Here is a 16,063-nt window from a genome sequence, read left to right on the forward strand (position 1 = left end):
GGGCGAAGAGGAAGCAGTCAGCTAGGATACCTTTGGGATCTTTACTTATGCACGGGTAAGATTATACACCTAGATGATATCAGGGATCTGCGGGGTATAAATGGGACAGGAATTAACAGTTGTTGAACCAACCAGGAGCCCGATGCATTTTCTCATATAATCCTCATGGTTATCCCATGAGGTAGAACTTATTCTTCCAATCTTAAAGTCGAAGGGACTGAAGCCGATCCCTATCCCAGAACCTTAAGGCTTAAGCTGCCTGGCACCGCACCGAGACCGGCGAGCCTGGACCCGCCCCCGGCTGCTATTGGACGTGGCCCCACCCCGGTGGCTGGGCCCCTGATTGGGCGTGACTTCGCCCCGGTCTCTGTATCACATGATTGGGCGTGGCTCCGCCCCCGCCGCTGTATCACATGATCGGGCGTGGCTCCGTCCCCGCCCTCTGGGTCCCCGGATTGGGAGTGATTCCGCCCCCAGGCCTCTAATGGGCGGTGGCTTCCTCTGGGCTGCTAGGCACCTGATCGGGCGTGCCTCCGCCCCCCCCTCCCGCCTCTGTATCACATGATCGGGCGTGGCTCCGCCCCCGGCCGCTGTATCACATGATCGGCGTGGCTCCTCCCCCGGCCGCTGGGCCCCCCGATTGGGCGTGGCTCCGCCTGGACTCCCGGAAGTGGCGGCGCGGTCGGGGCTGCCTGGGCATCTCACGGCGGGTCGCAGCCGCGCGGTTTGGCGGGCGCTATGAGTTCCTTCGGGGGCCAGATGGCGGAGTACCCCGCCATCTCCATCGACCGCTTCGACCGGGAGAACTTGCGGGCGCGCGCTTACTTCCTGTCCCACTGCCACAAGGGTGAGTGGGACCGCGCGCTCGCGGGGCTCCGGGCGGGGGTCTGTCGGCTGCCCCTGGACCCGACCCGGCGCCTGCACCCCGAGGCTACACGTCCTGTCTGTGAGCCAGGGGGTCGCGTCCGCCGGCCAGGCAGACATTAGGTCCTTTGGTGGTAGCCCCAGCGGCTGTCGTCCGAGGCTGGCGAGGATTACTTCCTCCCCACTGTGATGTAGAGAAATTCTGCCACAGCCGTGGAGAGAGCAAGCAGGCCTCTCCTGCAGACGCATCTGTCTGTAAGCTTGCAAAGTGCTCGTTCCCCTCCATTTAGACCGGGTGTGCTTAAATCTTTCTAGTTCACAGACTGCTTTGCCAGTCAGGTGAAAACCAGGGAACTCTTAGTAAGTTCACACTGTACTGTATATTTTTTAGTAAATATATCACACCTGCACCAACTCGTCCCTGCAAGAATATGGTGTGTTTTTGTTTTGTTTTGCATTTAAATTCAAGCTCATTAACCCCTTTTTAAGAACATCTGTTTTATATGTTGGTTCACATCCCAGATGAAAGGTTGTCTCTAGTCACAGGATGCGGTTTATATGAGAGAAGGCAGCAGTCTACCAGAAAGAATGCTAGGACTTCCTAGCTTGACACCAGCCTTAGGAATGAAGCACGAAGTGTTGCCCCAGTGATACCAGCTCAAGACTCTTGTGATGCTCCTTGCGAAGATGGGGCATCTCTAAAGCATTTCAGGCAACCCCCAGAACTTGAATACTACTAATCTCTTAGCAATCCCCCATTTTTGAACATTCAAGATGCCAGTTAAATAGTCACTAACTTTACCAAAGAAAGCCGTTTTAATAATTGTGCTGGGAGCAGATGTGGCTTAAGCTGTTGAGTGCCTGCTTCGCACATGGGAAGTCCCTGGTTCATCCCCAGTTCCTCCTAAAAACAAAAACAACAACCAAAGTAAGGAACCAACGCAGGGGAGCTGATATGGCTCATTGGTTGAGTGCCACCTTTCCACATGCAAGGTCCTGGGTTCAATCTCTGGCCCTGGTAACTAAAAAAAAATTATTATGCTAAGTAGTACAGCCTTTGACATTGATCAGCACTAAAGGTAACTTAAGTACTGTGGCCTCCTGGCAGTGGACTTCAGAGTAGCTTGAGTAGGAATTCCCCATCAGGTTACTGGTGGCACTTGGAGTGTAGCAGACTCATAGGTAGGTCCATATCACACAGTGCAGAAGTATTTTAAAGTAAGTTAGAGGTATCAAAAACACTGCCCTTCCTCAGAGGGTCAGTGTGAGGATCAACTGTTGTCTTCTTGTCTGCCCAGCCAGTCACTTTACACTTTAAATCGCTGAGGTTACTGCTTTGGGGAAATGCTTCTGCTTCCTTGCTCAAAGACAACAATTACATCTCTCTTTTTTTTTTTTTAACTTCCACCCCCTCCCCTCCCCGCTGTATTTGCTGTCTGTCCATTCACTGTGTGATCTTCTGTATCTATTTCTCTTTTTGTCTTCTCATCTTTTCTCCTCTAGGATTCACTGGGATTCAATCCTGGGGACCTCTGACGTGGAGAGAGGTTCCCTGTCGTTTGTGCCACCTCAGTTCCTGATCTCTGCTATGCTTTACCTTGACTTTCCCCTTCATCTCTCTTCGTTGCATCATCATCTTGCTGCATGACTCACTTGCGTGGGCACTGACTCACCACATGGGCACTGGCTTGCCATGTGGGCACTCAGCTCGCCATGCAGGCCCTCGACTCGCCACACGGACACTTGCATGGGCTCTTGGCTCACCACGTGGGCACTCAGCTCACCGCATGGGCATTGGCTCACTGTGCGGGCCCTCGGCTCAGCACATGGGCACTGACTTGCCATGCAGGCACTGGCTTACCACGCAGGCACCCTCTCTCTTCTTCGTTTTTACCAGGAGGTTCCAGGGATGGAACCTGGGTCCTCCCATATGCTAGGCAGAGGCCTTATCATTTGAGCCAAATCTGCTTCCCATCTTTCTTTTTCGAGGAAGATCTGGAGTGCTTCTCTTGATTTGCCAGTAAGCACTGTGAGCCTCTTTGAGATCTTTTTGCTCTTCTTGAGAATAACATTTTCTGTTTTGTCATTCATTGAGAATCTGCTCCTGGGTGAGGATGCCCCTGTTTTTACCTTTTGTTTTCAGTCTCCCTAGAATCTCTGAACTCAAAGCAATTCATCTAAATTAATTTGTGAAACCATCATTTAGTTTGTACATTAAGCCTGGAATTGACTCCTTACTATCTCGTTTTTAGTAACTTTTCCTGTTCTCAAATAACATGTTTATCTGTTTATCCAATCAGGATATAAGCTCATCAAGGGCAAGAACTCAACTTCTGCTTTTAGGGTTTCCCATATTGCCTGCTGGTTTTTTGTTTTGTTTTTGTTTTTTGAAGTACTGGGGCCTGTGGATTGAACCTGGGACCTCATATATTAGAAGCTGGCACTTAACCACTGAGCCACAACAGCTATTCCCAAGTTGGTTTTTTCGTTTGTTTTGCTTGCTATTTGTTTTTGACTTTTCAGGGGACATAGGGAACCAAACCCGGGACCTCCCATGTGGGAAGGCAGGAGCTCAACTGCTTGAGCCACAACAGCTCCCTACTACTGGTGGTTTTTAACCTTTTTGGGACACAGGTTTTTGGTTTTTTTTTAAAGATTATTTATTTCTCTCCTTTTCCCCCCACCCCAGTTGTCTGTTCTCTGTGTCTATTTGCTGCTGCGTGTTCTTCTTTGTCTGCTTCTGTTGTTGTCAGCGGCATGGGAATCTGTGTTTCTTTTTGTTGCATCATCTTGTTTTGTCAGCTCTCTGTGTATGCGGCGCCATTCCTGGGCAGGCTGCACTTTCTTTTGCGCTGGGCGGCTCTCCTTACGGGGTGCACTCCTTGCACGTGGGGCTCCCCTACGTGGGGACACCCCTGTGTGGCACGGCACTCCTTGTGCGCATCAGCACTGCGCATGGGCCAGCTCCACACGGGTCAAGGAGGCCCGGGGTTTGAACCACAGACCTCCCATGTGGTAGACGGACCCCCTAACCTCTGGGCTAAGTCTGCTTCCCCAGGCTTTTTTGATTTTCCAACAAAATATATGGTCTGCTTTGCTAGAAAAAATGCACGTATACACATTAGCATCACATTTTGACATAATTTGGGCTGGGCCATGTACCCCCGTAAAGCCCCTTGATGGGCCCCCTGGAACTCAGTTTGCAGAGGGGACCCTTGGTCGAGAGAGTGACCCAAGGAAAGACTCTGAGAGGGGGCAACTTAGGAGGATTATTCTGGCCGAGAAAAAGGAAGAAGGCCCTGGGAAGTAGCCTGGGTGCAGTGCTGGCAGCAGGAAGCAGCCGCACCCAGGTGCTCTCGACCCCCATCGGGAAGGCGGCTTGTGGTGGGGGAGCGTCTTAAGGAAAAGGCTCTCGGGTGCTGCCTGCTGTCAGTTGGCGAGCGCGGAGCAGATCTGATTCAGTCTCCTTTGCCATGGCACAGCCTCTTTGGAAACCCCAGATACTGAAAGTTCTGCCCTCGAAAACTGGACTGAAAGTGAGCTGGAGAGTCACCCCTGTGGGGGCGCGTGACCTGCCGTGGTCACCAGGGCAGGTGGAGTGATGGCCTTGTTTTCACTGGATCTAAGGATCCTCACATATAAGTCGAAGGCATGTGGAGAGTGGGACTGGGAGGGGTGTAAGTAGAATTGGTTCGATTTGACTAAACAGTTTAAGAAGTGTTTGGTCATGATTATCTAGGCCTTTATATGCCAAAGATTCAGGATGTTAAAATTATATATTTCATAATACGTACTTTAAAATTATGTAGGTAATGAAATCTGTTGCTTAGATTTCCTGTCCTGTATTTCTGCTCTTTTGGAGGGCTGCGGCGCACGCGTGTGTGGATGCTCGTGTCCCACCCTGCAGCCTGGCAGTCCGAGTAGGATGCCAAGATGATGCAAACTCATCTTATTCCTGCCTAATCCCAATGGCGTTCCTAGCCGATTCCACGGAAGCAAGTTCGGCTTTTTAGATGGACTAACACGGGGGCCTGCCAGAGCCTAAGGGTGGTTTGGATTGAAATGAAAGAGGAGGAAGGGGGAGGTGGCGGGTCCGATGAGACCCGTTCCCTCATCCTTCCATGGCTTCTTCAAATGGTTTAGATCCTGCCCTAAGAATGCGGGGCATCTTCTTTTTAAATTGCTTTCGATGGCTCAGAGTTGGTCTGCTTTTTCTGGTTCCTGTTCTCAGACAGATTCTTCACCTTCAGAAGAAAGAGCCCTATGAATCAATTCCCCTAGAAAAGCAAACTTCTCATTTATGTTCTCTTAAAAGGAAGATTAAAGGTGAGATGCCTCCCGTTTCCTTGGTCTCAGGAATCCTCTGAATAGCAATGGGTACGATTTTTTTTATTCCTTTGTTTTTAGATCATATGAAAGGATTAAGAGCCCCTGCCTTGAAAAGAAGACTGGAATGCAGGTAATTTATTTTGTTATTTATTTGTGTGTGTGTTTTTAAGTAGACATTTTAACTGAGATATAATGTCTGTACAGCAAAATACATCAAAGTTTACAAAGTGATCCCGTCTGTGTAGCTTCCAGCCAGATGAAGAACAGGACGGGGCCAGTAGCCCGGGACCCCTTGTGTCTCCCCTAGTCTTCCCCCGTCCCCCCAGAGGTAACTTCTATCTGACTTCTCTCATCAGAGTTTAGCTTTGGCCGTTTTTAAAGGTAACGTGAATAGAATCAGACAGAATAGACTCTCTATTTTGTGCCTCCTTTCACTTAACATTATATTTGTGTGATTTATCCATGTTCTTGGCAACAGCCGCAGTTTGTTCATCTTCATTTCCCTAAATGTGGTTTGTATGTGCATGTGTATATGTGGTAATGGTTGTTCCATTATAAAGAATCACTTAATATTGTTGGATCTTTTCTCAAAGCTGAACTATTGCATTCTCTTGCTATTGCCCAAATTTAAATTCTGAATACTCAAGATATATATTTGGCAAGGGCTCTGCAGACATTTTTTTTTTTACTTTTCGAGCCAGAAGGTGTCAGGCTTCTCCACTAAAGGATATCAATAGTTTGTGCTCTTGATAATGACAGCTAATATTTATTGAGTTCTTACTATGTGCCTGGCACTGTGCTATGCGCTCTACATATATTTATTAGCTCAACAGTTTTTATGAGTGTCTGTGGTGAGTTAGACACTCTATTAGATATTGCAGATACAGCATTGAGCAACAGACCAAAATCCCTGCCCTTTTGGAGCTCACTTTCTCATTAGAGCCTCTTGATAACTTGTTGAATAGGTACTATTATTATTTCTATTTTACAGATGAGGAAACTGAGGAACCAGAGAGGTTAAATTAGTTGTCCAAGGTCATGCAGCCAGTAAGTGGCAGAACCAGGATTTCAACCAGGTCTGTCTGATTTTAGAGCCTCTGTATTAGTTATCTATTGCTGCGTAACAAATTCCTCCATAACTTAGTGTCTTAAAATGGCAAGAATTGTTTATTATCTCTCTCAGATTCTGTGGGTTAGGAATTCAGACAGGGCACATTTGGGATGGCTCGTTTCTGCTGGACCTGGGAGCCGAAATGATCTGAAGCCTCACTCACTCACCTGTCTGACACCTGGCTGGAAAGACTCAAATGGTAGGGCTGGGAGCGTTGGGGCCCCTCAGGTGTCCCTCTCAGGCTTGGTACTGTCTTCTCAGCAGGATAGCTGGACTTCTTACCTCGAGGCTCAGGGAGGGTGGAGAAGCTTCTGTCCCTAGAGAGGCCAGGAGGAGGTCATAGTGCCTGAGGACCCAGCCTCAAAAGTCCAGCAACATCACTTACACCTAGTCAGTCAGTGAAGGCAGTTTCCAGGGTCTCTCCACATGCAGGGAGGGCATGCAGACCCCGCCCCGAAGTGGAGGAATTCCGACATCCGTATTGTGAGAAGAGCATGTGGCGCGGGCCGGTATTGGTGGCCATCTTGGGAAAATTCCACCTGCCACTGTCTGCATTCCTAACCTCTAAACTATTCTGTTGGTTTTTCTGAAAGTTTATTGTGAAGTTAATACAGGCTTGTTAAAAAACAAACAGAATAAATGACTATGAAGTGAAAAGCGAAGTCTTCCATCCCCCCACCCTCTTTCCGTCCCCCCAAGGTGGCTTAACATTTGGTTGGTGTCCTGCCAGGCATACTTGGTCACATCCAAGCGTCTTTAGCGTCAGAGGGGTGCGGGGGTCAGAGGGCCTGGCATTTTCTCTGATCTGCTCTTTCCGCTCTCCTGTTAGTCTTGCTGAAATGGGGTGTGGGTCATGCTGGGAGCGGCTCTTAACACTGGTTGTGCCAGCACAGTTCATGAATTATTAGAAACAGCCAGTGTAGGATGAAATGTATTTCCTAGTCACCAAGTAAGATGGCTTATTTTGGATTGTACTGAAACAGCTTTTTTTCTTTTTCTTTTTTTCTTTTCCTTTCAGCTTGAAGGTTTATTTATACTGTTCTCCCGTTAGTAAGGAGTTGTTGTTAACCAGCCCGAAATACAGATTTTGGGAGAAACGAATTGTAAGTTTTCTATTTTGATTAACACTAATTCTGGTTTTGTGGGATGCACTTTTTGGAGATAGATCACAAAAAGTAATGGAATTATTCAAAGCCCAATTCCTCACACACTGTATTCACATTAATTAGAATATTGGTATTTTATCTTTTGAAACTGAGCAAATAGGAAGAGGTTGACATCTTATTGTTGATTTGTTTTTCTTGAAGTCCACAGTTTAATCTAGATCTTTTATTTGTTTACTTGCATTGGCTTTCTAGCTAGTAAGCATTTTAATACTTTAAAGTATAAAATGTTCATTAACATAATTGCTAAATTTTGTTCTTTAGATTATGAGATAGGTTGGAAAAAATAAATATAATTTATGGTTTGTAATTAGAAAGGGGTAACAGCCAGAAAGTAAAAATGGAGGGTTTACCTTTTAATCATGCAGAATAAAATGGATTTATTCAATGAAAGGAAGCAAAGGGAGAAGAACAAACCAAAGTATGATATGTAGAAAATGCTAAGTAAGATGGCAGAAAAGTCCTGTTATAACAATAACTACTGTGAATACAAATGGGTTTAATTCAACTCTTAAAAGACAAATTCTCAGTTTAGGTTAAAAAATTAAGAAAAACCCTTCAGTATTAGTCTGCAAGAGATAAATGTATAAAAGCAAACGGATAAATACAGGTTGAATGGGAAAAAGGTAGAAAAGACACACTAAAAATGCCAGAGTGGCAATTTTTATGTCTACAAATTAAAATTGAAGGGAAAGAAAAAAGAAAAAAAAGAGTTCAAGGGGATGTTATTCATATTAAAAGGAACAATGGAGCAGAAGATAGGAGCATATATGCAGTCAACAAAATAGCCTCTAGTTGGTTAGGGCAATAACTAATCTTTTCAGAGAGGAGAGCTACAACAAGTGACAGAGAATTGGGGTTCCTTATATGGATTGGTCCTTATAAGTGGCAGAAACGTCTTCACAAGAATCATAGAAAGTCTGTTTGATGTTAGACTGCTAGCGTCTTTCGAATCCCACCTCTCCTCCTCTGTGCTCCACATTTGGGCAAACTGATGAGAAAGCCTGCCCCTCCCTTCATGCTGCTGGGGGAGCTCAAACCACAGAAGCCCAGGCCCGTCCTTACCCCAGAGAAAACCAAGGCCACTCATGCCTGTTCACACAAGCCCATTACCCATCAGCCTGGGTGCCCAGAAAGTCCCATGATGTGAGTTCCCTCTTCCACACCCTCTTGGTATGAGTGTGGCATCATGTCTTGGCATCCAACCTGTTATTGGGAGGAGGCCATCCCATCTGCACAGGGTGACCATAGCAGAAAACTTGAACCCATGCCTCTGGCATTACCCTGGAGTCGCAGGAGGTCAGCCCGCTGGCATTCGGGAAGGACAACTGGAAGAGTGGTGGAGAGGAGCAGAGGCAGACAGAGACCCACGAGGACAAGCCAGAGCCTTGAAGGACGAGCGGAGCCTGTGCTGTGGCTTGCTTCTTCCCAGCTGGATAATCCTGGTCACCCCTGGTTGTGTTTCCTGGCTGCTGAGCCAGACCCCACGCAGTGGGTGGCGTCAACAGTGGGAGTTTACTGGCTCGCAGCTTTGAGGCCTGGAGAAGTCAAAATCAAGGCGTCATCCAGGCAGTGCTCTCTCCCAGGAGCCTGGCATCTGGGGCTGGCTGCGGGTGAGCCTTGGTCCTCGGCTTTTCTGACACGTGGTAATGCACGTGGCGGCCTCTCCTGGCTTCTCCTCTGGGTTCCGTTGATGTCCAGCTGCTGGCCGCTCCCTCGGCCTTTCTCCTTCTCTGCGGCCTTCCCTCAAGGCCCTCAGTAACAGGGTCGAGACCCGTCCTGATTCAGCCGGGCCGCCCCTCACGGACGAAGCCTCAGCAGAAGGCCCTACTCACAGGAGTTCACTTGCAGGAACGGGTCAAGCTGTGCCCTTCTGGGGTACAGCGCTCCCAGCCAGCACACCCCCTTTGCCACCGAGTCGCGCGTGCAGTGCCCCAGGACTCAGCAGCCGAAGGAGGAGACCAGCAGCAGCTGAAGTGCGGCAGGCCTGCTCCAGGCCGGAGGAGCCTCTAGGCCACAGCGTCCACGAGCCGTTAGAATTTCCAGCGCCTTCGGAGCATAAGAAGATGGCCTCGGCGTCACGTCTGCCTTCCAGATGCCACACATGTGTCCCTCACGCCGACCTAACCTGGAAGGAGGTAGGGAACAGCTGCTGGGAAAGAGCTCCAGCTTAGCTAAGGCCTTCACTGTCAGACACACGAGTGTGTGCAGAAATTGACGTGCTCTGTCAGGAAAGAAGTCTCAACTTCAGATGCGCTCTGTTTTCTGACTATAATGCAATGATGTTGAAAATAATAAAGGAATAAATAAAACTTTATTGGAATAAATTACTTTAATTAATAAATAAAAAATACTTTGTTTAGAGCAATAAAGTGGTAATAAAGTAATAAAAGAACAGCAAAAATCTTCCCATCCATAGGGAGCTAACAGCGTACAATAAATAACCCTTAGATTAAAGAGGAAATTTTACAGGAGGGTGAAGGGAGGAAATTTAAATTCACCGAAATACAATGACTGTGTCAGAGTTATAAAGTTTATAAGGCTTTGGATACATATTGTCAAACCAGCCGTCAGGAAGGTCTTATTTTAGTTTTATTATTTTTCCAAGCTGTTAAAATGTATATTATAGTATATTCAGAATTTGTACAGAGAGAGTCTGTAACTTTTTCTCTTGGTTCCCTTTCTGTGTTTGAGATGGCAAAGGCACACAAAGCCATGAAAAGCAGTGAAAATAATGGATATGGCATACCCATGATCTCTTATTTTGTTTTAATAGATATCAATTGAAATTGAAACTCCTACCCAGATAACTTTAGTAGATGAAGCATCAGGTGAGGTATGTGTGATTTTTAAAACTCATTTATGCTTATGTGATTGCTTATCTTTCTCCTTGATTTCAAATGCTCATTTAATGATAAATGAAAATTACAGCAATTCAGTTTTTAGGGGGGAAAAATTGTGATGTATTTATGTCCTGCTTCCAAAGTAATATATACTTTATTCCATCTTAGTATTACATGCTGATTGCTCAGAACTCCAGTTCTTGTCTTGATGTTACTATATGATATCACTAGCACATTTATTGAGGGTTTTTTTTTGAAGATTTTATTTTAATTATTTCTCTCCCCTTCCCCCCCATTGTCTGCTCTCTGTGTCCATTCACTGTGTGTTCTTCTGCATCTGCTTGCATTATCCAGCGGCACTGGGAAACTGCATCTCTTTTTTGGTTGCATCATCTTACTGAGTCAGCTTTCCATGTGTGCAGTGCCACTCCTGGGCGGGCTGCACTTTTTTCATGTAGGGCGGCTCTCCTTATGGGGCGCACTCCTTGCGTGTGGGGCTCCCCTAAGCGGGGACACCCCTGCATGGGGCACGGCACTCCTTGCACACGGCAGCACTGTGCATGGGCCAGCTCCACACGGGTCAAGAGGCCCTGGGAATCAAACCCTGGACTCTCCATATGGTAGACGGACACTCTTATCAGTTGAGCCACGGCCACTTCCCTTTATTGAGTTTTTTAAAAATAATGTTTGGGTTATAAAATAGCCATCAAGGAGTAGGTGTAGCTCAGTGGATGAGCACCTGCTCTGCATGTATGAAGTTCTGGGTTCAGTCCCCGGGTCCTCATGGAAAAAAAAAAGTCACTATTTTTGCAGCCATTTATGTATGTAGTGAATTTTTCTTTTTCCTGAATTATTTTCTTCATTAAAAGAAAAAGTCATTGCCCAAGCAGATAAAATTTATTTTTTATCCTTAAATTTACAACTAGGAACTTTTGTGTTCTGAATGTATTCTTTTTTTTTTTAACCCCAAATTATTCCTAGGCCTAGGGCCTATTTTCCTATTTCGTGACAAATATTTGTTGCATAACCTGATTCTAACACACTGCTTGTCATCTTTACCTCTTTTTGTGTGAACATGATCCAGAACAGGGCCCCGACTTTTCAGATACTACTTCTTTGGAGAAGATCAGACATTTGATGTGCTCCTCCCATCCAGTTCTTTCCCGAAAGGGGAGTCATTTTAGGGGGGTAAAAAGAAAGTAAAGGACAGCCCCGTGCTATCCCGAACTCAGACAGCGAGCTGACCGCTTCTGCTGGGTGCCCTAGCCACCTGGCTGCCTCGGGGTGTACGGGTGTTCCCGCAAAAGGCATTCTTACCGTCGGGCAGTGGGCAACGGGTGGCAGGCAGCAGGTAGTGGGCAGCGGGCAGTGGGCAGTGGGCGGTGGGCAGCGGGGAGCAGGCAGTGGGCGGCGAGCAGCGGATGGCAGGTGGCAGGCAGTGGGTGGCGGGTAGTGGGCAGCGGGCAGTGGGCAGTGAGTGGCGGGCAGCGGGGAGCGGGCAGTGGGCAGTGGGCAGCGGGCAGTGGGCGGCGGGCTGCTCCTGCAGGGCAGAGTCTTGCTGGGCCACCTGGTCTGGTCGGTTTCCTCCGTGTGCTGTGACTTGGGTGCCTGGTCCATCCGGGTCCAGCCGTGGGCGGCCGCTCTTCGGGGTGAGCACTGGCGGATGCAGGAGGAAGCCCCTCCCTGGGGAGCTCCGTGCAGCCCCCGGGCTGGGGCGGGGAAAGCCGCCAGGCTCTGCCCTGGCAGCACAGGGGCTGGGAGCAGGCCACCCCCAGCCTTTTCTTTTTCCTTTTTTTTTTTAAATAACAGCTTTACTGAGATACAATTCAGGCACCGCACAGTTCACCCACTGAGAGTGTATGGTTCAGTGGCTTTTAGTGTCTCCCCAGGTCTGTGCATCTGTCACCACCGTCAATGTTAGAACGATTTCTTGGCCGTGGAAAAAAACCCACCCCAGAGAGAAATGCGGCACCTTTAGCCGTCACCCCACCCTCTCCCTCCTGGCGACCTAGGCGGGGGTCCCAGGTCACGGCCACTCTGTTTAGCTGTTTGTCTCCTGAGTTTGGAGAAAGAGGAAATGGGGGAGAAAAGGCATACCACAGTCTCAAGAGGGTCTCGACTGTGTTCTGTGAAGCAGAGCTCTATTTAGCTAGATCCCAATGATGACTCTGGTTATTTCTTTTCCCTTTATTTTCTTTGCAGAAGGAAGAGATTGTTGTGACTCTGTTACCAGCTGGTCATTGCCCAGGATCAGTTATGTAAGGGGCTCCTCTTGTGGCCATTTTACTATACATGGATGTGTAGCATATGTGTAGAAAGAAATTTGGGGGGGTCTAGAAAACAATATGTGTAGGGAAATTTATTATTTTTCTAGTACACCTTTTTTTTAAATATATTTTTTATTAGAGACATCGTGAGCTTACAAAACAGTCATGCATAACGTGTAGAATTCCAGACATCTCCCCTCCAGCAACACCTTACCTTGTTGTGGAACATTTGTTTTAGGTTCTGAAAGAAACCATCAGACTGTCAGCACTAACTGCGGTCTGTAGCGTATAGTTGGTATATTTTTTCCATGCACCCCCTATTATTAACACCATGAATTGGTGTATATCGCCCGAGAGAACACTCGTATTTGTACTGCTCACCACAGAGCACCTTCCACTGCATGGTTCCCTGTGTTACACCGTCTCTGGCAGTTTCTTTAATCATTGTTTCCAAAGAGAAAGTGGAAGTCCGAGACGAAGATCAAATTTGAAATGTAGTTTTCGTGTGGAAATCTTCAACAGCTGGTTTCTCCAGGGACTTTGTGTTTTCCCTTTGCATAGATTTTCTCTCCTTGAATAGTAACAATTTCAGTGCGAAGCTAGAGAGCTGCCACGTTTCCGGGGCTTGCCACCGCAAACGCTGTGCTGCCTGCCTCCCCTTCTCTCCCCACCCCGGGAGAAGTGGCCCTGACCCTGGCACGGCCTCAGGGCTCCTGCGACCCCACGCAGCTGCAGCGTCATGGACGGGGCCGGCAGGAGGCATTAGGTGGGGATCAGCCTGTACCTGCTTTACTAGGATTTTGCATGAGCTCTAGAAGTCACCGGGATCCATTCCCTTTCCAGGTTTTTATTTCAAGGCAGAGGCGGGACTGTCTTGTACACAGGGGACTTCAGGCTGGCGCGAGGCGAAGCGGCGAGGATGGAGCTCCTGCACTCGGGGGGCAGGTACGGGCTGTCTCCACTCTCTGAATGCATGACCGCACAGCGTTAAAGGGTACACACTCTTGCCACCAAACACAAGCCATGGCTCCTATTAAAAATCAAACTGGATTATAAGCTTTATGATCGCAGAGCAATTTTTTCTTGAAATGGGGTCACTGAGATGTTCTGTATGTGGACTGGGGCAGTGGTTACGTTAATTTGTCCCAGTTCACCAAAGCATACACATGAAGTCTGTGTACTTTACTGTATGGAAATCAGTTCCCAACAAAGTGGATTTTAAAAATCCAGATGGGGCGGTGGACTTGGCCCAGTGGTTAAGGCGTCCGTCTACCACATGGGAGGTCCGCGGTTCAAACCTGGGGCCTCCTTGACCCGTGTGGAGCTGGCCTATGCGCAGTGCTGATGCGCGCAGGGAGTGCCCTGCCACGCAGGGGTGTCCCCGTGTAGGGGAGCCCCACAGGCAAGGAGTGTGCCCCGTAAGGAGAGCTGCCCAGCGCGAAAGAAAGTGCAGCCTGCCCAGGAGTGGCGCCGCACACACAGAGAGCTGACACAGCAAGATGACAACAAAGAGAAACACAGATTCTCGTGCTGCTGACAACAGAAGCGCACAAAGAAGACACAGCAAATAGACACAGAGAACAGACAACCGGGGTGGGGGGGAAAGGAGAGAGAAATAAATAAATCTTTAAATTAAAAAAAAAAATCCAGATGGAATGGAGTCCCCTTTGAAACAAAAGAACCAAAAGTTTCCGTTTTACACCCATTTTATGTCACATTAGATGAGCAACACCAATTCTGTTGTTCTGTTTTCCAGAGTAAAAGACATCCAGAGTGTGTATTTAGATACTACTTTCTGTGATCCAAAATATTATCAGATTCCAAGCCGGGTGAGTCTCCTGGAGCGTGGCGTGCACGCGGGCATCACCGCGTTTCTAGTCGCGAGTTCCCAAGGATGACAGATGAGGTCACCGCATCCCCTCGGGCCTTCCATCCTGAGTGTTGGTAATGGCAGGGGTGGAGGCGCCTGGAGGCCTTAAATGCCTTTGAACCCACGCAGGAGGAGTGCTTGCGCGGAATCCTCGAGCTGGTGCGCAGCTGGATCTCCCGGAGTCAGTACCACACCGTGTGGCTCAACTGCAAGGCGGCCTACGGCTACGAGTATTTATTCACAAACCTCAGTGAAGAGTTCGGGGTCCAGGTACAGCGCCAGCTCCTTCTTTTCTCTCGCTCCCACCCGTCCTCCCAGCTTCTCCCCATCCCCTGTGCCCCCTGGAACCAGGAGATGGGAGCAGCCGTCAGAAAGCCTCGGCAACAGAGGCTGCAGAAGGATGCTGCCGGAAGCCCGGGGGGCTTAGTGGGGCCCCCAGAAATGCCCTGTACAGGGAATGTTTTCAGGCTGTGCATCACCAAATAAGATGAGTGCTTGTGGCCAGCGCTGAAAATCTAATTTAAAGGAGAGAGCATCTGAGCGTGCGGCTCGCAGTAAGAGCACTCCGCCTTTGTGAAAATTAGCTTTCGTAGCCAGTCCCGTACCTACCCCACTCAGGTGCTTGTGCGTGCTGGGCTGCAGTGGGAAACACCCCAAACGTTGGGTCAAGAGGAAATGGGAGAGAGCGCTGTCCTCGGGCACCAGTGCCTGAGCCTGGGATGGGTTGGTGTTGGGTTCCAGGGAGCTTTCGCCAGCTTTCTGGGCAGTTCTTTCCCCACTGCGCTGTAAGGGGCCCTCGGGACCCTGAGCATCCTCAAGCATGAAGGAGCAGCCACCAAACAGGAAGGGCCCCCCAAACCCCCACCCCTACCCCCCCCAGTGGGGTGCAGGTGAAGAGCATGGCTCCACTTTGGACCCTTAAAAAGGGCTGGACTATTTTTTTTAAAGGAAGTCCTGGGGATTGAACCTGGGACCTCATACTTGAGAAGCACGAGCTCAACCACTGAGCTACACCCACTCTGCAAGAGAAGCTGAACTTTTGATAATGAAGGAACAAAATGAAGTGCGAGAACTATTTGGACATTTTAAGTTCTACTTCATTTTGTACCTTTTGATACAGATCCCCCAGATGATATTCTTGTGCCAGGGACTTAATGATATGCAGTGTAATTCAGTAAATAAAAAGAGATCTAGTTTTCTGCATTTGGAATTTCAAAAACTTCCTCCTTCCCTCCCCTTCCCACTTCCTCTCTCTCCTTCCTTTCCCTCCCTCCCTCCCTTCTTTCCTTCCTGAGGGAGAGCAAACAATTATGTTTGTATTCTTTTTATATTTGACTTGGTATTATCTACCATAGCAATTTGATACTATTCTTATGTATTTTGTTATAAAGATTTTGAAGTGTGTTGTGGGGTGCTGATGCAAAATACCAGAAATCTGTTGGCTTTTATAAAGGGTATTTATTTGGGGTAGAAGCTTAGACTTCTAAGGTCATAAAGCGTCAGTTACTTCCCTCACCACAGTCTGTTGCCATGTGTTGGAACAAGATGGCTGCCAGGGTCTGTTAGGGTCCAGCCTTCCTCTTCCTTATAAGGCTCCGTGGTCCCAGCTTCTTCCA

The 16,063-nt window shown here is 48.2% G+C and overlaps 1 protein-coding gene across 6 annotated transcripts in view; it reads left to right on the plus strand.

The window, feature by feature from the left end:
- The first annotated feature begins 452 nt into the window (after nt 1–452).
- Nucleotides 453–16,063, plus strand: part of DCLRE1C (DNA cross-link repair 1C) — a 44,647-nt gene continuing 29,036 nt past the window's right edge. Inside the window, exons 1-10 of one of the 6 annotated variants that reach the window (XM_071210061.1) lie at nt 598–847; nt 5,272–5,323; nt 6,185–6,269; nt 6,377–6,503; nt 7,323–7,407; nt 10,244–10,303; nt 12,513–12,568; nt 13,421–13,522; nt 14,334–14,406; nt 14,577–14,717. In XM_071210061.1, the coding sequence (XP_071066162.1) occupies nt 12,567–12,568; nt 13,421–13,522; nt 14,334–14,406; nt 14,577–14,717 (318 nt within the window). In that variant the 5' untranslated portion in view covers nt 598–847; nt 5,272–5,323; nt 6,185–6,269; ... (2 more) ...; nt 10,244–10,303; nt 12,513–12,566. Of the gene's footprint in view, nt 848–5,271; nt 5,324–6,184; nt 6,270–6,376; nt 6,504–7,322; nt 7,408–10,243; nt 10,304–12,512; nt 12,569–13,420; nt 13,523–14,333; nt 14,407–14,576; nt 14,718–16,063 lie in introns of all 6 variants that reach the window. The other 5 variants (XM_058282372.2, XM_071210058.1, XM_058282371.2 and 2 more) reach the window with 5 other exon arrangements.

This window comes from Dasypus novemcinctus, chromosome 20 (assembly GCF_030445035.2).
Source record: "Dasypus novemcinctus isolate mDasNov1 chromosome 20, mDasNov1.1.hap2, whole genome shotgun sequence".
Classification (NCBI taxonomy): domain Eukaryota; kingdom Metazoa; phylum Chordata; class Mammalia; order Cingulata; family Dasypodidae; genus Dasypus; species Dasypus novemcinctus.